Below are 21,202 nucleotides of genomic sequence, written 5' to 3'. Positions count from 1 at the left end.
CTCCTTGTATCTTAATAGCCAGAGCTGAGAAACTCTCAAAAAGATTGAGAAGGTGTAGAATGTGATGTCATGACTGGCTCAGACCAATAATAATATCCTACATGATAATATTGTATCACATTTGGCTATACAAAAATGGAATATGGATGGACAACCAACGGTGTCTGTCACAAACACCCTCCCCAAGTCTGGACCTAGGGAAACCTGCCTGCAGGACAGCCCAGATCTGCACAAGAGACACACTTATACAGGATCACTGTCTCACATACACAGGCCCTGAGAGTTTAGAATGAAGGAAGAAAGAGAACAAGGAAGAATGGCCTCCAAAGCCAACAGGGCTCCCAGACTATCACAGCACTAGACCCATACCCCCCAAAGTTAGAAAATGGTAGCAAATTCCCACCCCTCTGAGCAGTTAATCCAGGAAACAATGTTCCTAGAGCCTAATATAATCCAGTCTCTGGTTTTGCCAAAGAAACAAGCTGAGCTTCAGAGGTAGCCAAAGGCAAGTCAATAGGCAAGGAAGAGAAAAGCTTCTTGGTTTCAGGATCACCATTTGGTCTACAGTGGTTGTCTGAAGTCCACAGCCTATGAACTTAAATTTTATTGGGACATTTCCCCCACTAAGGGTGATTGTGTCCTGTGCATACTATAGCAGTAGGAAAAATCCACTGGATTTTTATGTCCTGTGCATACTATAGCAGTAGGAAAAATCTGTGTGCTTCCTCCTCTTCCAGAGAATAGGGTGTGGGACATCCCCTTCTTTTTGAAAATTGTGGAAGTGTGCAGTAGGGAAAACTTCATCAGATCTTACTTAAAGGGCCCATCTTCCCCACATCATGTATGTTTGAAACATCTCAATTTCCTGTTCCCTTTTAGGTTCCATGGTCCTGACATCCAATTGCTGTATAAAGTGTGGGTTCTGTAAATACACAACCTTGAGAAATATGTCTGTCTATCAGTGTGTTGGCATCTTCCATGCTTTGCCCAAAGGCTGTGACCACAGCTTCTTGCACAGCCATTGCTTTGCCCCAAGAAACATGCCTCCCGAGGGCAGTTTCCCTGTTAGCCCCATGTTGGTTTCCCTCTCAACAGGTTCCTGAACAAAATCTGGTGACTCCAAGGCTTTTGCCTCATTTTAGAAATATTCTCCCATTCTTCTCTACTAACTCAAAGCTGGGTAATGAGCCCAGCAGGGAAAGGGGAGAAGACTTTATGTCCAGATTCCATCATAGGCAGGAGTAGTCAATGAAATATAAAAAAAAAGTTGTTGGGTGGTACTTCTAAAGCTATCTTGATGCCCTGATTTTCCTCCTTTGTGTTGCCCAAAAATGAATGTGATGACTGGAGCTCCAGTAGCCTTATTGGGACCATGAGAGAAATGCAAAGAGAGACCTTGGTCTGACATCCTTAAGACCAAAGCTACCAATTGTCTACTTTCAGATACTCATTGAGAGAAAATTAAATTTTCTTGGCTTATGCCAATGAAGTTAATGTCTGTTACTACCAGCCAAAAGCAATTCCTTACTAACACATTTGCCTTATTTCTGCTTTTGAATTTTCCAGTATGTGAATAACTTGTTATTTTAATGTCGGCAAAAATATTTGTGTGTCACCTCTTTCTTTGTAGAAGAGGGTTTGTTTCTGGTAATATATTTCTTTCCTTCATTCTCTAGTCATTTCGGAAAGCTTCAACTATGCTTTTAATATTTTTTTAAAAAAATTTAATGCTTATTTTTGAGAGAGAGAGAGAGAGAGAGAGAGAGAGAGAGAGAGAGAGAGAAGGAGCAGAGGAGGAGCAGAAAGAGAAAGAAACAGAGAATCCGAAGCAGGCTCTGCGCTGTCCAGGCTGTCAGCCAAAAGCCCAATGTGAGCTCAAACCCACAAACCATGAGATCATGACCCGGGCCAAAGTTGGATGCTCAACCAACTGAGCCATCCAGCTGCCCCGATATTTTAACATGCTTTAAAAATTAGTCCATTTTCCTCTCCTTCATTATGGCCTTTATGTATCATCTTTTTCTTTGCATTCCTTTTTTTTTTTTTAATGTTTATTTATTTAGTTTGAGAGAGAGAGAAAGAGCAGGGGAGATACAGAGAGAGGGAGAGAGAGAGAATCCCAAGCAGCCTCTGAGCTGTTAGTGCAGAGCCCAATGTGGGGCTCAAACCCATGAGCTGTAAGATCATGACCTGAGCCAAAATGAAGAGTTGGACAATTAATTGACTGAGCCACCCAGACCCCCCTTTTGCAATCCTTTTAAACAAATCCTAATCCCCCCTAGACAGATGAACCCCCTGACTTGGGTGGAGATGATATACTCCAAAACACAAAACAAACAAAACTAGGGGCACCTAGCTAGCTCAGTCAGTAGAGCATGTGATTCTTTAAAAAAAAATTTTTTTTTTAATGTTTTTTTATTTTTGAGAGCAAGAGAGAGAGAGCACAAGTTGGGAAGGGGCAGAGAGAGGGAGACACAGAATCTGAAGCAAGCTCCAAGCTCTGAGCTGTCAGCACAGAGCCCAATGCAGAGCTTGAACCCACGAACTGCAAGATCATGACCTGAGCCAAAGTCGGTCGCTTGACCGACTGAGCCACCCAGGCACCCTGAGCATGTGATTCTTAATCTCAAGGTCGTGAGTTCAAGCCCTACATTGTGTGTGGAGCCTACTTAAAATTAAAAAACAAACAAACAAAAAAACCCCACAACTATATGCTCTCTCTCCTTGATAATCTAACCCCCTTTTTAGGAGCAGATTCTTAGATCAAAGTCAACAGCAGATACCCAGTTTTTGCCTACTGAAGTCCATGCAGTTAAAATCCAGGGGCAAACCGCGCTTGGATGCCTCAGTTGGTTTAGCCTCCGACCTTGGCTCAAGTCACGATCTCACAGTTCATGAGCTCGAGCCCAACATCGGGCCCTGAGCTGACAGTGCAGAGCCTGCTTCAAATCCTCTGTCTCCCCCTCTCTGCCCCTTCCATTCTCATGCTCTCTCAAAAAATAAACACTAAAAAAATAAATAAAAATAAAAAAATAAAATCCAGGGGCAAGACTACAGCCATCAACCGCAATGTGGGTCATCACAGCCTGCAGAGACCAAAGGCCCATGCTTACTAGAGAGTTTACAACCAGTTTAGGGAGAACCTCGTTGGAATATAAATTTGAAACAATTTTAATTCTTCCAGTTGTTGCTATGCAATGTGTCTGTTCACTACTATCCTTCCCCTTAACCACATCTCTGTCTTATTCCATAACTTAAAAAAAAATTTTTTTTTATTGTTTATTTATTTTTGAGAGAGACAGAGTGTGAGTGGGGGAGGGGCAAAGAGAGAGGGAGACAGAATCTGAAGCAGGCTCCAGGCTCCAAGCTGTGAGCACAGAGCCCGATGCGGGGCTCCAATCCATGAACCATGAGATCATGATCTGAGCTGAAGTCGGACATTTAACCGACTGAGCCACCCAGGCACCCCTAATTCCATAACTTTTAAGTCAATTTCAGTTGTGAAATTCAGTCGATCTCATGTCTCTAAGACTCAGCTCTATTCATTTTAAACTTCACCTTCATATCCAGTTCAAAATTCTCCTCTGCTCCATTCTTTCTCCCTCTGTCCCCTCTTGCCAGGTTCAGCCAAGGTTCTGGCTGATATGAGTCTGTGGGAGGCATGCTCTGCTCACACATATCTCCCTCATTCCTCCGCCCTCTATTTCTCCTCTGATACGGGAAGGGAAACAAAGAGAAGGAGAAATAGCCTCCATCCTGTCACTAACCTGACAAAGTGGCCATCCCTTCTTGTTGACTGATCAAAGTTGCTGACCAGCTCATTAACTATTGCCTTGATGACAGGGTGGTGGCTCCAACAGGCCCTGCAGGTAAAGGACTCGCTGTCAAGCCACTCCCAGAGCCACTGGCAGACTCTGGTCTCATTCCCCAGTTGCATGGGTGCCTGATAAGACTGTGGCCTCCGCAGTTCTCAGTCCCAAACTATGCCAACAACTCATACTATACAGAAAAATTGGAATTCCAGGGGCTTAAGTAAGTGCCTCTGGGGCAGGTCCCAGTGATCTGCATGAAGGAAATAGCTCCTCCTTTCTCTCCCCGTGTGCTGCAGTCCTTTCTTCCTGATGTAGGCCCCAAATCTTTCTTCCTGCTCATGTTGATTTTATCCAGGAGATACATAAGGAGGGGCCTTGGGCATCCCCTGTGCCCTGGCCCTGGTGAAACATGGGAGTATCACATGGCCAGAGTGTGTATGTGTCACCTAATGTCTGTGCTGAGGAAAGGCTGAGCGAAGGGGTCCAGATCCCTGACGCTAAAGTGTAGTCAGAGGACAAATCAGAAGCAGGGTAAATAAATGCTAGAGACTGCCAAATACTGATGGGCCGTCAAACTGGATTTACTTCCTTCCCTGGGAGGAATTGCTGAGCATTCGTACTGTGATTTTGAGCCATGTGGATGTCCCCCTGAGGCAAGGCCAATTTAGGCTTGTGGTTACCTGAGACTTGGATTTTGGTTGGGGGCTAGAGATAGCTGGAGCCACAGCCCACTCCCTCCCCACTGCCCCCTTCTATCTGCACATCTCTCCTTCTTGCCTCCTATGCAGAGAAACCCCACGACCCCATAAGTCTGATTCCATTGACTACTCCCCAAGGTGGACCTCTAGCTCATTCCTCTGTGTGTGAAGGAAACTCTCCTTCTCAAATCCGGGATGGAGATTATAAAGGTTGGGTTGTAGAAAGAGAAAATACAAAGGGGAAGGAGAATTTATCCTGGGTTTTGGAGTCCAGAGAGAGAAGGACGTGTAATGGGTGAGGAGAGCTGAAAAGTGGGGGGGCGGGGCTAGGTCCAAGCCTGGACACCCCTCAGCTGGCAGTTAGAGTGTATGCATCCCAAGTGAGCAGGTGATGGGGCAGAAGCCAGTGGGGACTGGTAGATAGATGAGTGAGTGTGTATGTGTATGCACATGAGCGGGGGTGGGGCAGAGAGAGAGGGAGAGAGAATCCCAAGCAGACTCTGTGCTGTCAGTACAGAGCCTGACTCGGGGCTCAATCCCATGAATGGTAATATCATGACCTGAGTTGAAATCAAAAGTCAGACACTTAACCAACTGAGCCACCCAAGGCTCCCCAAGACATAGGGTTTTAAACATGAGATATCTGCACGTGTGTGTGGTGGTAGCTCACACACCAGCTTTGGATCAGAAGCGGCATGACATAGGGCTGGTAGGATTCCTGCCTGAGACCCACCAGGCAGAGGAGGACTATGTCTGTTGAACTGATACCTTCCCAGAAGAAAGGTGAAGAGACACAAACCACTGACAGTTTCTTCTTTTTCTGTCCACAGATCTTGTACATCAGAGTTTCCTGGCCTAACAGCATGGTCCCTCTGCCCCCACAGCCCCGCCCCGCCTGCAAGTCCTCTGGCTCTCTCCCCAAGGAGCTCTCGGACCTGACCCATCTTCTGCACTGGCCTCCCACCCCAGGAGATGCGGGGGACCTTTTGGCCTCCACCAGTCCCCAGACTTCCACTTACCACCTGAGGGATCGTTCCCAGGCCAGCTACACCCTGGGAGGCTCCCTAGAGGCCATCCTTGTCGCCAGAGACCACCAGGGCAGGCCCAAGACCTGTGGTGGAGATCTGTTTCGGGCACAGCTGCTGGGTCCCCACCTGAAGGCAGGAGTCCCTGGGGATATCCAGGATCTGGAGAATGGCACCTACCTGTTGTCCTTCCCTCTGCTGTGGGCTGGGCAGGCCCAGGTGCGAGTGCAGCTGATCCACTCCAGCGAGGCAGTTAGGGTCCTGCGGGGAATCTGGAGAGACCAATGGGCCACAGTTGATTTCATGGGCTATTTCCGAGGACCCACAGGATATGAAGAAATTGTGACTTGCAATGTTAACCCCCTGCTAACTGGGGAGGAAGAGTCTACCTGTCACTACAAGGATGAAGATTCTGGTGAGCTCTGGTTCTGTGCTCGACCCCCAACCCTGCCCTGCAACTCACTGGTAGGGCATTCAAGTGGACATTACTGGAATGTGACCACACCACACGAGGAGGCCCTGCTGGCATGGTAAGAAACCCAGCATTATCTGGGATGTCTGCCCTAACCCTCGAACCCCAGTCCCTGTGATATTCTGCCTGAACAACTACTCTTATTCATCTATTCTCTTCTATTAGATGTGTTTCCTACTGCGTGCCAGGTCTCATACTAAGTGCTGACTACTTCTGTGTAATGGTCAGCATACCTGCCCTCTACAAGTTTTCAATGAGGAGATTCCTGACTTTTGTTTGGGTTTGTTTGTTTGCTTATATTTTTGTTTGTTTGTTTGTTTGTTTGTTGGGGAGAGAGAGAGAGGGAGAGAGAGAGAATCTTAGGCTCCACACTCAGTGTCAATTCTGACACGGGGCTCAATCCCACGACCCTGGGATCATGACCTGAGCCAAAATCAAGAGTCAGACACTCAACTGACTGAGCCACCCAGGCGCCCCTATGGAGATCCATGACTTTGGAAAACACAGTGTGATGAGTGCCTAAGTGCAGTATACATTGCGTGGCTTGGGGACATGGAGAAAGGGCAACCCACCTGCCTGTGATGATTGGGCAGGTGACAATTTAGCTAAGGCTTGAAGGAGAAACATGGACCTCTGGCAGAAGAGAAGCATTGCAGGCATCTTTGCTCTTCTGACTGCCCCTGTAAGGAGAGATGTAGGGTAGAAATTACCAGCATATGTGGTCGGAGAGTATGGAGGGTGGATGTGACCCCCGAGTGAGAGGGGAGCAGAGCCTGAAGCCCGGAAGCTGAGAAAGGCTGAGAACTGTCCTCAGTCTCAGGGCGGGGTGGGGGCAAGCCTCCCTGGGTGGACACAAGATGGGAGTCATGGAGGGGAGATGGGCAAACAGCCTACTGTCCCTGAGATCTGAGGCAGGGTGGGGGTTAGAGAGACCCAAGGGAGAAGGGAGGCATTTTTTAAGGTGGGAGACCTGTGCATCTGGTCTCCAGCAGGGAGAGTAGGGGGTGGAGGTAAAAATGGGGTCCCAGAAGGTGGCAGGGTGGAGGCAGAGTAGGGGTGGAGGGACACCCCCACTGAGTGGGGGAAGAGAAGAGCCAGAGGTGTTTACAGAGCAGGCTGGCTGCTGCTGCACCACCCCAAGGAGCACAGAAGTTCTCACTGGCTGCCATGAGGACTGGAGGAGGTGAGCCGAGCCGGAGGCCCTGGCGGTGCTGAGGTGCCTGCTGGCCTCACCAGGTACCCATCTCTGGAGGCTCTCAGTAGTTCGTGTCTGGGGAATTCCCACTAACATTTCCTTCCTGGCATGAGAATTTAGCACCAGGTAACCTTGGTCTTTCCAGACCAATTCTTATGCTCCCTTTGGTCAGAAAAGGAGAATCACATATCCTTTTTGCATTGGTTGATTAAAAATACATCTAAGGTTATGGGGTGCCTGGATGGCTCGGTCAGTTAGGCATCCGACTGATTTCGGCTCAGGTCAGGATCTCGCGGTCATGAGATCAAGCCCCATGTCAGCTCCATGCTGAGCGTGGAGCCTGCTTGGGATTCTCTCTTTCTGCCCCTCCCCCACTTGCACTCTCTCTTGCTCTAGCTCTGTCTCTCAAAATAAATAAATAAACATTAAAAAATAAATCTAAGGGTAAAAACAGGAGCCATATCAGGATGTCACTTGGGGTACATCCCAGAAGTCTCTGGAGTGAGAGTACGTGGGTTCTGATCCTGGCTCCACCTGCTCGACTTGCCAGCTTCTGTCCATGTGATCTCTGGCAAGTCACTTAACCTGTCTGAACCTCTGTTCTCTCATTCATAGAGGGGGATAATAATAGTACTTCCCTCATAGACTTGGGGTGAAGAGCAAATATATTAATGTGTATAAAGTGCTTAGAACAGGGACAGCATATCTCAGCTCTCTTGGCTGTTACAATCTTGGCCCAAGTGTTTTGCTGCTGTCAAGTGGCCCCTGCTCTGTCAGACATGGTCCAAAGTCGTAGAGGTCCTGGGGATGAGAGAGCAGGGCAGACGTGGCCCCATCCTGTGGGAGCTAACAGTGTATTGATAGAAGTTTGGTGTTAAACAGATAACCACACACGTGAGGAATGTATAGCGGACATGAATTTGCAGCCCCAAGGTCAGGTGTTTTCTGTATATCAACTTTAATCCCATCTGAGGACCTCTGCAGCCAGGCTGGTGGGAAGAGCTCCCTTCACCGAGGGTCCTGCAAAGATACTGACGCCTTGGCCATCTGGGATCCTCCCGTAGTCCTCCCCAAAGTGCCCGCTGTTCAAGCTTGTGTAATCTTGGGCTCTGATGGGAGGGCAGGCGTCTTCCACCTGGGTCCAGAGTCCTTAAGATCATCCTTTACCTGCTTCCTGAAGCTGTCACCTCTAGGGGGCACTAGGGCCCTGACAGTCTCAGGGCAGGCCATACTCCTGCATTTTTCTAGCTTGTAGGAATATTCTCATCCCTTCTCCCCTCCAGAAGCAAATTCCCCTCTCCTCCTCAGACACAGCCCCTTCAGTAAGTCCATTCCTTCATTTAGCAAATGCATGCTGACCACACTGTACATGCATGGCCCTGCTGGAACTGGGAACGCAGCAGTGAAGATACAGCAAGGACCTTGCCTTGGTAAAGCTTATTTACAACAGGAGAGAGGATGATAAACAATAAACATAACAATAAGTAAATAGTATAGAATGCTAGAGGAGATGGGGCACCTGGGTGGCTCAGATGGTTAGACGTCCGACTCATGATTTCAGCTCAGGTCATGATCTCAAGGTTTGTGGGTTCGAGGCCCGCGTCGGGCTCTGATGCTGACAGCTCAGGGCCTCCTTGGGATTCTCTCTCTCTCCTTCTCCCTCTCTTTCCCTCCCTCACTTTCCCTCTCTCTCTCCCCCTCTCTCTCAAAAATAAATAAATAAACTTTTAAAAATTAAAAAAAAAAAGAACGCTAGAAGGAGATTCGTGCTAGGGGAAATTGAAAACATACACGAGGTAAGGATTAGAAGTCCGATGGGGGCAGGTTGCGGTGTTAAATAGGGGGTCAGGATAGACCTCATTAAGAATTTGGCATTCCGGGGTGCCTGGGTGGCTCAGTCGGTTAAGCGGCCGACTTCGGCTCAGGTCACGATCTCGCGGTCCGTGAGTTCAAGCCCCGCGTCGGGCTCTGTGCTGACAGCTCAGAGCCTGGAGCCTGTTTCAGATTCTGTGTCTCCCTCTCTCTCTGCCCCTCCCCTGTTCATGCTCTGTCTCTCTCTGTCTCAAAAATAAATAAACGTTAAAAAAAAAAAAATTAAAAAAAAAAAAAAAAGAATTTGGCATTCCAAGCTCCATGCTGAGTGTGGAGCCTGCTTGGAATTCTCTTTCCCCCTTTCCCTCTTGCCCCTCCCCCACTCATGTGCATTCACTCTCATGCTCTCTCGCTCTCTTTTTCTCTCTCAAAATAAATAAACTTACAAAAAAAGGAGAAGAAGACGAAGCTGACATTCATGCAAAGACTTAAAGGGAATGAGAGAGTTGGCCCAGGATGTACCTGAGACGAGAGAGTTCCAGGCAGAGGAAATACCATAGTGTGCCTGGAACAGCAAAGGAAGCCAAATAGCTGGGATGGGGTGAGGGACGGAGAGGTGGGCAGGTGAAGACCAGCGGTGTTAAGCCAAGGATGCAGCATGACAGGAAGGGCTCTGTGACTACACTGATTTTTTGCTGTAAGTGTAAAGGGAGTCATTGCAGGATTTTGAGCAGAAGATGGACACGCTATGATTCACATCATTTACAGGGTCTCAGACCGTTGCATTGAGAATGGACTGCAGGTTAAGGGAGAATCAGGGAGACTGAAAGGTAGGAGGCCTCTGCTTCAGGTTGCAGTAGTAGAGGTGTCCGCAGTGATTCATTTCTGGGTATATCCTGAAGGCAGTGCCCATAAAATGTCCTGAGAGAACACGGAATGTGCTAAAAAGCGAGAACTCACATGTGGCTGTGGGGCTTGGGGCCCGCTTCCCTGGAAGGACAGTTGCAGGTGGGGGGAAGGGTGGGGGTAGAGATCAGGAGTTTGGTCACATGCATTAGACACCAAGTGGAGGTGTTGAGCACATGGCTAGACTCACAAACCTGGAATCTGGCAGAGAAGTCTAGGCTGGAGATCTTGGCTGAGTGAGACCACCAAGGGAGGGAGTGTGATCCGGATAGAGGAGTGAAGGCTGAGCCTGGAGCATGGGAAGAAGGGGGCTCACACAAGGGGCTACCAGGGGAGGGAGGTGTCCTGGCAACCAGGAGAAGAGCGAGTCCCAGGGATCAGGGAACAACTGCTGGTCTAATCGTGATCGGGGAGAATCCAGCAGGAGTGGGCCCAGTAGGACCAAGAAGAGAGTTAGCACTTCTTACAAAAGGCTCCAAGCCCCTTCCTGTATAAATCATGTTTATAATTCTCTGTATTTTTGTGATGCTTTGATGCCTTGGGGCCATGTGGACCCAGGGAGGGCCAGCCCCTCCCAGGGTTAGCTAGCTCTTAGAGAGGCCTTGAGCATACCACCCAATTTTAGTGCACCCCACCACCCTGCCTCCCTCTATCAGGCTCCTACAGTCTGGGCCAATGTCCTGGGCCTGAAATCACCCCAGAGCCAGTTACTGACAACCAGAATCTGCCTCTATAGCCCAGACCCCATTGAAATCATTCAAAGGCTCCAATCCCAAGCCTCCTCAGCTGCTTACCCTTCCTTGCCTATTCCTTCCTGTGAAAATCACTACAAAGGTTTGTGCCCTCTGTTTGCTCTTACTCCCTCTGCCCCCGACTGACCCTGGTGCATCCCCCTGTGGCCCCATGTGGTGCACTGTGCCCCTGCCTCTCAGGGACTCTGAGTAACCCCCTGTCTTTCTCATGGCCATCATCTCCTGATGTGTTGGCCTCCCCAAAAAGCCTGGGTACATAAAAAAAAATTTTTTTTAATGTTTATTCATTTTTGAGAGACACAGAGTGAATGGGGGAAGGGCAGAGAGAGAGGGAGACACAGAACCTAAAGCAGGATCCAGGCTCTGAGCTGTTAGCACAGAGCCCGACGTGAGGCTTGACCTCACAAACCATGAGATCATGGCCTAAGCCGAAGTCGGACGCTTAACCAACTGGGCCACCCAGGCGCCGCATGCCTGGGTACATTTTAAAACAGCTCTGCTTCCTGCACTGATGGAATCCCCGAGGCAAAGAACCTGGATCCCTGAACTCCAGCTTGCAATCCCTCTCCTGACCCCAAGCCTTCAGTATCTCCCAGGAGCCCTGACACTAGACAGATGCCCTTGATTTTGAGAACTTCCTTTCCTCCAAGAACCCCAGTCTCACCTCAGCCCAGGGTGCCTTCCCATCACGCATTTCCATTAAGGGCTTCCCTCTTGCAAATTGGTTTCTCTTCAGGAACGTGACAGACAAGGTCCTCCCTCAGGGTATTTCTCCAATCTGGGTGGCCAAGGAGAGCAACAAGAGTCTGGGTAAGTGACACTGGGGCTTGCAGAAAAGGCAGCACGTGTTCCATGCCTGTGGCTTTAGACTCTTCTGTACCCACGGATTGTTCTGCTCACAAATAATTGTTTACAGTTCTGTCCCCTCGACAACCATGCCACCCTGGGATCCCAGGCCCAAAGCCCTCTGGCTTCTACCACCAAGATGTGTGGCACTCACTGTCCTGCTCCGGACGCTCCTTCTCCACTGTTGACAGCATCCTGGGCTGCCTGGCTGGTCACGTCGTCCACATGATGGGGGACTCCACACTTCGGCAGTGGTGGGAGTACCTGTGCGACACTGTGCCCTGTGAGTGGCCGTGAGGGGAGAGGGCAGGGCTCCTAAGGCAAAAAGAGAAGATCCAGGGCTTTGAGAAGGCAGAAAACATTTCAGGAGAGTGCTGTGGAAGGACCAGATACTGGGTTTGGGGCAGAGGCAGGGATGGGGAACAAGTTGCCCAGATTGCACATAATCTCAACAATTAGGTGGATGATCAGAGGCTCTAACAGTAGGGTGGATGTGTTTGAAGAATGATGAATAGATAACCTTACCTGGAAGTGAGGATTTGCCAAGGGATATTGCAGGAATAGAGTTGGAATTTAAGAAAAGTGCTGTAGGGAAATCAGGGGTTTCTCTTGTGACTTTGGGAAGACACTGAATGTTTTCATTTTGTTTGATTGATTGATTGAAAAAGCACATTACAAAAACCAGTTATAAGACACTGGTAGGTCAGCATGCAGGCTGGTGAGAGACTAAATTGGGGTCAGCAGTAAAGGAAGCATTATACTGGGGGAACTGACAGCTTGTTGACTGATTGCTTCTAGAAAGAAGGGAGATGACCAGGTAACTACAGATAACAGAAAATGGACTCAAAATGGAAATCACTGGGGTGCCTGACTGCGTGTGGGAGCAAGGGACAGCAGTGGTAGAAGATGGTGTACTTATTTTATATTCTTCATATCGGGTTGTGTGGGCGGGTCTTCTGGGGAGTCTGTGCGTGAGGCATTTGAACACAGGGGACTGGAAGTGAATTGAGATGTCCAAGCTTCAGACAGAGTTTCATATTTATTTATTCCCTGGACGATAAAAGTTAAAAGAGGTGAGAGTATCATGAAGGGTGAGTGCCATCTGAGCCTCCAACTTTTGTTGCACAGATTCCACAATATAATGTAACGTGGTTTAAGGAATATGCTTTATCAGGGAGCGGGGGCAACGTGAGGGCCAAGGAAAGAAGGAACGTCAGCACCGAGCTGCCTCCCCTGCCTGTCTCCTATGATCCCAAAGAGAAGTGTGCAGGGTGGGTCTGTGCTCTCCTGGAAGAGAACCCCCTCAGGCTCTCCCTTGTCACCTACAAGTGTGAGAGCAGCCATGTTGGGCTTCCCGGCACCAGAGGGATGTGGGCCGCCATTTGTTTACAGAAGTTCTAAAAGTACCAGCTGCCCCCACCTAGAGATCTTGAGGTCTGGGCTGTTGTGTACGCTCCTGCTTGAGGTATCAAAGCCCGCTGCCTCCCAGGAGGGTTAGTCTCGGTGCAGCCCCTTCCTTCAGGGAAAAAGAGAGCTCCGGTTCTAATTTGGTGTTTAGGCAATCTGAGGTGACCTCCCAGGGTCACTGCCCGTGGCAGTGGAGTAGTTGACTTTCCTACGCAAGAGGTGTATCTAGAGATGAATAGAAGTTCATGACAGAATGTTGGGAAAACCAGATCCTCTGCTAGCTGATTTGGCACCTTTCTGTGAAATAGAAAAAGGCGCCCCCTGTGCCCACAGAGCCCTGAAGCACAAGGTAGGGCAAGCAGGCAGAGACATGGTGCAAAGGAGGGGCCTTTTATTGCAGATGCGTCTAGCTCTCTATCAGGGTGTACAGCTGAGTGACCAGACCTGATTCCAGAAACCTCTGGCTCCCTCGGTTGGCCACCATTGTGCAAAGACACACTGGACAGCCTTCACTCTCTAGCCTGGGGCAAGTCTCCATCCAGGGGTGGCCAGAGGAGGCCAATGGATCAATCCAAGTTGAATCCTTTCTGCTAAGAAAGGAAGGAGCATCCAAAGGAACGTCAATGAGACAAAATGCTCCAGGGCCAGGGAGGCTGAGGACTGAGAATAGGTTTTGGGGCTTGGTAACTACTGGCGATATCACAGATTAGGGAGAACATAACCAGGTGCCTGGGCCAGAGGATGCTTGTGTCCTAAGGGGAAACTGATGCTAGATCTTCTATGTAATTAAACGAGGAAGTACGGTCCTATATTAGCCTCTAAGCTTCCTCTTGTCCTCCCCACAGCCCTGAAGCCTATGGATCTACACACCACATATCAGACGGGGCCCCTGATGGCGGTGGAGACCGCTCGGGGCATAGTGCTGCACTGGCGGGCCCACAGCTGGCCCCTGCGCTCCCTGCACACACCAGTGGCCTCCCTGCACTCTGTGGTCCGGGAACTGGGGGGCCTGGCCGGGGGCCCCCACACAGTGGTGGTGCTGGGCCTGGGCGCCCACTTCACCACCTTTCCCCCATCTGTCTTTGTGCAACGACTCGCAGGGATCGGGGCAGCCGTGGCCGCGCTGCTGGCCCGCGAGCCCCGCACTCTCGTGGTCATCAAGCTGGCCAATACCGGCTACAAGTCTGTGTATGGCAGTGACTGGTTCACCCTCCAGGTGAACCGGCTTCTCCGAGCCGCCTTTGCTGACCTCCGTGTGGCCTTTGTGGACGCCTGGGAAATGACCTCCAGTCTGGCTCTGCCCGACAGGATCCACCCAGGGCGGCTTATTGTCCGCAATGAGGTCAACTTCCTCCTGTCCTTCATTTGCCCCATTTGAGCGCTTCTGCGGGTCCTGGGCTGTGTGGATGGAGGCGCTGGTGTGAGGATCAAGCCTGGAACCCCTTCCCCTCAGCTGTCTGTACCTCTTCTCTGAACTGTTTGTTTGTTTGTTTGTTTGTTTGTTTGTTTTGGATGAGGGAAAAAAGATTTTTTATTGTATTTTAATTCAAACTTATTGGGTTCCTGGTGAGTTTTAAATTTAAAATACTTTATTAGCCAATTCTCAGCGTTGGTTCTATGAATTGTTCATCTCATTTAACTATTTTTCTCCTAGTTCTTTAGTGTTTGGGGGTTTTTTTATAATTTAACTTTATTTTTTATTTTTAAAAATTTACATCCAAATTAGTTAGCATATAGTGCAACAGTGATTTCAGGAGTAGATTCCTTAGTGCCCCTTACCCATTTAGCCCATCCCCCCTCCCACAACCCCCCCAGTAACTCTCAGTTTGTTCTCCATATTTATGAGTCTCCTCTGTTTTGTCCCCCTCTCTGTTTTTATATTATTTTTATTTCCCTTCCCTTATGTTCATCTGTTTTGTCTCTTAAAGTCCTCATATGAGTGAAGTCATATGATTTTTGTCTTTCTCTGATTGACTAATTTCACTTAGCATAATACCCTCCAGTTCCATCCACGTAGTTGCAGATGGCAAGATTTCATTCTTTTTGATGGCCGAGTAATACTCCATTGTGTATATAGACCACATCTTCTTTATCCATTCATCTGTCAATGGACATTTGGGCTCTTTCCATCCTTTGGCTATTGTCAATAGTGCTGCTATAAACATGGGGGTGCATGTGTCCCTTCAAAACAGCACACCAGTATCTTTTAGATAAATGCCTAGTAGTGCAATTGCTGGGTCGTGGGGTAGTTCTATTTTTAGGTTTTTGAGGAACCTCCATACTGTTTTCCAGAGTGGCTGCACCAGCTTGCATTCCCACCAACAATGCAAAAGAGATCCTCTTTCTCCGCATCCTCGCCAACATCTGTTGTTGCCTGAGTTGTTAATGTTAGCCATTCTGACAGGTGTAAGGTGGTATCTCATTGTGGTTTTGATTTGTATTTCCCTGATGATGAGTGACATGGAGCATTTTTTCATGTGTCGGTTGTCCATTTGGATGTCTTCTTTGGAGAAGTGTCTATTCATGTCTTTTGCCCATTTCTTCACTGGATTATTTGTTCTTTGGGTGTTGAGTTTGATAAGTTCTTTGTAGATTTTGGATACTAACCCTTTATCTGATATGTCATTTGCAAATATCTTCTCCCATTCTGTCGGTTGCCTTTTAGTTTTGCTGATTGTTTCCTTCACTGTGCAGAAGCTGTTTATTTTTATGAGGTCCTAGTAGTTCATTTTTGCTTTTGTTTCCCTTGCCTCCGGAGATGTGTTGAGTAAGAAATTGCTGCGGGCGAGATCAAAGAGGTTTTTGCCTGCTTTCTCCTCAAGGATATTGATGGCTTCCTGTCTTACATTGAGGTCTTTCATCCATTTTGAGTTTATTTTTGTGTCTGGTGTGAGAAAGTGGTCCAGGTTCATTCTTCTGCATGTCGCTGTCCAGTTTTCCCAGGACCACTTGCTGAAGAGACTGTCTTTATTCCATTGGATATTCTTTCCTGCTTTGTCAAAGATTAGTTGCCCCTATGTTTGTGGGTCCATTTCTGGGTTCTCTATTCTATTCCATTGATCTGAGTGTCTGTTCTTGTGCCAGTACCATACTGTCTTGATGATTACAGCTTTGTAGTGTAGCTTGAAGTCTGGGATTGTGATGCCTCCTGCTTTGGTTTTCTTTTTGAAGATTGCTTTGGCTATTTGGGGTCTTTTCTGGTTCCATGCAAATTTTAGGATTATTTGTTCTAGCTCTGTGAAGAATGCTGGTGTTACTTTGATAGGGATTGCGTTGAATATGTAGATTGCTTTGGGTAGTATTGACATTTTAACAATATTTGTTCTTCCTTGGAAGAACATGGAATCTTTTTCCATTTCTCTGTCTTCTTCAATTTCTTTCACAAGCTTTCTGTAGCTTTCAGTGTATAGATTTTTCACCTCTTTGGTTAGATTTATTCCTAGGTATTTTATGGTTTTTCTTCTCTTAACTTTTCTAATGCACAGGCAATAAATCCACCAGTGAGAATTGGGATGTGGGGGGTGGGGGTGGCAGGTGAGGGAAACCTGGCAGTGCTGAAGGGATGAGGCAGAGCCACAGCCAGAAACATCTATCACATCTGTGCATATAAGGATTGTCATTTTATGTGCTGGAGTCTCCATTTAGAATGCCAGCGAGCCTTGAAAAGATATAAGAGAGGGATTCCATTTCAGTTCATCAGAGCCACCCTCGTGAAGAGCCCGACTATATATATAAAGACTTTTCGGGGTTGATTTGTAAAATAAAATATTTCTCCTCATCGTAAAAGTAATGCAGTGCTTATTGTAGAAAACTTGAAAAGGTACCAAAAAAATAACAATGAAAATAAAAGTCACCTAGAATCCCATGGCTGGGAGACAATCATTGTTGAAATACATATATTCCCAACAATTTCTCAATGCATAAAAACAAAATTCTATACCTCTTCCTTTTATTATTATTTTTATTTACTCAAGATATATCCGATGGGTTTATTTTGAGATTCTAATGGACATTAATTTGGTGTGTGTGCCCCTTGGTCAGTTCAGGTCCTACAAGAAGCAGGTGTCAAGATAGGATTAGAAGTGCAAATATGTTTAGTGGAAACACCTATGAGAGATAATGCGGAGGAAGCCAGGTAAGGCTGGGAGAGCCTTCAGACCTGATGCAAGGTTGACCTGGAGTAAAGGATGGAGGGAAGGAAGGTTGGGTAGAAGCATGCTAGACCATCGTGCAGTCTAAGGAAATTTTGGCAAGACCAGTGAGAAGTTCTTGAATCACAGTTGACCATCAGAGGAGTCCTGTATCTCCCAGGAAGGGGCCAGCCTCAGTATCCCTGCCATGCTCAGCTGTTGGCTGGCAGCAGCCCCATGGGATGAGTGGCCTCACTGTGAGGGATGTCAGAGGATAACAGCTGGGGCCGTTGGTCAACTACAAGCCCTGCAGTCCACTAGGAAGGCAACAAACATTTCAAATATGTAATAACTCAGGAAATACAGTTGATTTTCTAAAAGAATGACAAAAGTCAAACTTCAGTCAAAGAAGACATTACTGATATGATCCAGCAATTCTACTTCTGGATATTTATCTGAAGGAAAGGAAAACACTAACTCAAAAATGTATCTGTACCCCCACGTTCACTGACTACAGCATTATTTATAATAGCCAAGATATGGAAGCAACCTAAGTGTCCACCAATGGATGGATGGATAAAGAAAATGCGGTATTTATGAAACAGTCAAGGACTGGAACAAGCCCCTGGACACCCAGGGCACTTCCTCTGGGCTCATATCCCTTTCCCTGAAGGGCAGAGCAAGAATCAAGGAGGAAACCCAGACTGGTTGCAACTGATCCCAGATGAGATGGTCACCAAAATTGACCTTTCACCAACTTTTCTCATCTTAATGCTAAAAAACATGCCCAGAGGTAGAGACTTAACATGCAAATGAAACGTCCTGTGCATGAAGAAGCATGTTCTGTCAAATGTACCTGTGCCCCCACTTTCCTGGGCTTCCCCACCCCTACTTGCTTAAGCAACATTCCTTTTTCCCACCTCGGCCCCTTTAAAACTCCCTGGTTATTGTCTGGAGAGCCAGTATGACACCTTAGTCATGACTTTGTCTCCCTTCTCCTGCAGCTATTGCCCCAATAAAGCCTTGTCTGTACCTTTAAATTTGGGGTCCATCCTCATTTCTACCATACCTGGGTCCAAGGACCCAAGTGTGGCACCATATACACAATGGAATATTAGCCAAAAAAAGAAAGAAATCCTGCCATTTCTTTGGGTGGATCCAACAATATGGTTGGATTTTGAAGGCATCATGCTTAATGAAATATGTCATATAGAGAAAGGTAAATGCCAAATGATCTTCCTTATATATGGAATCTGAAATAAACAAAGAAACTCCTAGGTAGGGAGAACAGAGTGGTGGTTGCCAGAGGTGGGCAGGGGGGCAAAATGGGTGAAGGGGGTCAAAAGGCCCAAACTTCCAGCTAGAAAATAAGTAAGTCCTGGGATATAATGTACAGCATGGTGACTACAGTTAATAATGCTGTATTGTATATATGAACGCTGCTAAGAGTAGCTCTTAAAACTTCTTATGACAAGAAACAAAATTTTGTAGCTATGTTGGTGATGGGTGTCAACTAGACCTATTGCGGTGATCATTTCAATAATACAAATATCAAATCTTTATGTTGTATACCTGAAGCTAATACAATGCTATACATCAGTTATATTTCAATTAAAAAATTAAAAAGGGTGTTTCTTGGTTTAGTCGTCTAATAGACTTTCCCAATGACATTTCTGTTCGTAGACAAAGCTATGTTGTCTAATTTGGCATTGCTGCTGATAGAAAATAAATTATCTGGAAATATTGATTATAACGTATTTAGCGATTTTACTGAAAGAAAAAATAAATTTCAATAAATTTCAATATACAAAATAAATTTCAATAAATATACAATACAAATATATATAATACAGAATTCCACGTGTCTTTAAAAGTTCTGCAAATATCGCCAAGCCAAAATAGAACATGCAGGCTCCTGTAATAACGATCAATTCAGTTGTCTTTGTTTTGCTAACTTTCATCTGTATAAAAACACATTTCTCAGTTTTGTATTATGAAGGTATACTTCTCAGGGCAGAGAGACAATTATTTGGCAGATTATGATAACTTAAATATTTGGACATGAGGAACAGTGCTCTGGTTGTGCTCTGGCCGGGGTCTCACAAGTGATAGAAGCAAACCCACCATCCAAAAGTAAGGAAGCCAGCCCACAGTGAACCTGGCCACAGCCCTGTGGGGTGCACCCTTGATGCCCCCCAGGACTGGAGACGCACCCACGTGACCTCACTCTCCTCCCTCCCCAGATCAGGATCCTGCCCCTGCTCCCATGTCAATCCATCACTCCGGGAAGAGCAGGGAGTGACCAGTGAGGGCGGGGGGGTTGGGGGACGGGCCCCTCGGTCCTACAGGAGGGCTTGTGCCCGGCTTTGCTACAGGAAGCCTAACTCTAAGTAACACCGCCTGATTTTGGTGTCTTCCCCGCCCAAAATTGGCTTTATGAAGCAAGTCATGAATCAGACAGCATCTTATCCAGCAAGTAGCGAGATGCTCCCCCTTCTCCGCCTTTGGAAACAAAATCCACCAGTTTGTGTGGAGAAACATTGCCTCTTGCTGGCCCTGAATAATTATGTTTCTACAGAGACCACAGGTTAATAAAGGCCAGTGGCAGGCTGTGTGCCTGGAAACCCAGACTGCAGCTATCACCCCTGGAGTCTGAAGAAGCCTCTTCCACCTGGGGTCCTTATCGGGGTCACCACCCACACTCACTCTTCTCAGATGCAAACTCCCCCTCTCGGGTCTCCTGGGTCTCACCCTCATCTCAGCTTGTGTTGTCCAAGATGCACTGGTAACCACTTTATCACAGTAATTATGCTCCAGTGAAAGACCAGGGCCACCAGGGCCGGCAGCCACTCTGCATCTGAACAGGGAATATAGGGAAGCCAATCGTCACGCTGGAAGGCAGACATGGGAGGGAGAGACTGTGTGGTGCCTCAACGGGCCCAGGACCCCGAAGCCCGCTTTGAGCTCCAGAAACTGGGAGAGGCGGGAAGGATCCTTCCCTAGAGCCTTCAGAGGGGGCACAATCCGTCCACACCTTGACTTTGGACTTCTGGCCTCCAGAGTTGTGAGGGAATAAATGTCTGCTCTTTCAAACCAAAAACACATCAGTACCAGGGGCCAGTGACACGCAACGAATGACATGAAGTTTGAGGCCGACATGAACCAAAGTGTCACCTCAGCTGAGATCCGTTGGCCAGTTCAGGCCTTGTAAGAATGTGCTCAGCTCAGGCCACTAAAAACATATTTCAAATAAAGGAAGGAAAAAAAAGAGGAGGACTATGTGTCCATCATAATTCGCCTTAAATTTGAATTCTGTGAAATGCACATCAACAGAAGCATTTCCTGGCTTTTTCTTCTGAATTTGCTAAGCCACCTGATGACCATGGATAAAGGGGATCCCACAGAGGGAAACATACCGGAGCTGATTGTTAATTTGGGGGAATGTTGTGAGCCCTTTCTCAACACAGCCACTATTAAATATTAAATATGTGTACAACAATATAAATGTACCTAATGCCACTGAACTGTATACTTAAAAATGGCTAAAATGGTAAGTTTTTGTTAAGTATGCATTAACACAATAAAACATTTTTAATCAAGGGGCGCCTGGGTGGCTCAGTCACTTAAGCCGCCAACTTTGGCCCAGGTCATGATCTCACGGTTCATGAGTTTGAGCCCTGAGTCAGGCTCTGTGCTAACAGCTCAGAGCCTGGAGCCTGCTTCGGATTCTGTGTCCCCCTCTCTCTCTCTCTGCCCCTCTTCCACTCGTGCTCTCTCTCTCTCTCTCTCAAAAATAAACATTTAAAAATGTTTTCTTAATTTTTAATCAAGAAAAAAATATAACCTGGGGCACCTGAGTAGCTCAGTTAGTTACGCCTCCAACTCATGGTTTCCGCTCAGGTCATGATCTCAAAATTCATGAGTTTGAGCCCCGTATGGGGTTCCACACTGCTAACTGTGTGGAGCCTAATGAGATTCTCTCTCTCTCCCTCTCTCTCTGCCCCTCCCCCCCAGCACTGTAAATAAATAAATACATACGTACATAAACCTAAAAAAAAAGAAAAATAGGGGCGCCTGGGTGGCGCAGTCGGTTAAGCGTCCGACTTCAGCCAGGTCACGATCTCGCGGTCCGTGAGTTCGAGCCCCG

At 47.3% G+C, this 21,202-nt stretch overlaps 1 protein-coding gene across 5 annotated transcripts in view; it reads left to right on the top strand.

Annotated features, from left to right (window-relative positions):
• The window catches only part of LOC132689547 (NXPE family member 3-like), a 73,301-nt gene extending 52,461 nt beyond the window's left edge, over window positions 1–20,840 (top strand). For all 5 annotated transcript variants that reach the window (XM_078440433.2, XM_078440431.2, XM_078440430.2 and 2 more), the window contains 4 exons: window positions 5,341–6,065; window positions 11,409–11,482; window positions 11,589–11,801; window positions 13,771–20,840. In XM_078440433.2, the coding sequence (XP_078296559.1) occupies window positions 5,341–6,065; window positions 11,409–11,482; window positions 11,589–11,801; window positions 13,771–14,303 (1,545 nt within the window). In that variant the 3' untranslated portion in view covers window positions 14,304–20,840. The remainder of the gene's footprint in view (window positions 1–5,340; window positions 6,066–11,408; window positions 11,483–11,588; window positions 11,802–13,770) is intronic.
• The last annotated feature ends 362 nt before the right edge of the window (window positions 20,841–21,202 follow it).

Source organism: Panthera onca, chromosome E3, assembly GCF_046562875.1.
Source record: "Panthera onca isolate mPanOnc1 chromosome E3, mPanOnc1 haplotype 2, whole genome shotgun sequence".
NCBI classification, from domain to species: Eukaryota; Metazoa; Chordata; class Mammalia; order Carnivora; family Felidae; genus Panthera; species Panthera onca.
The sequence above is the reverse complement of the archived record's forward strand: the minus strand, read 5'-3'. Positions and strand labels throughout refer to the sequence as shown.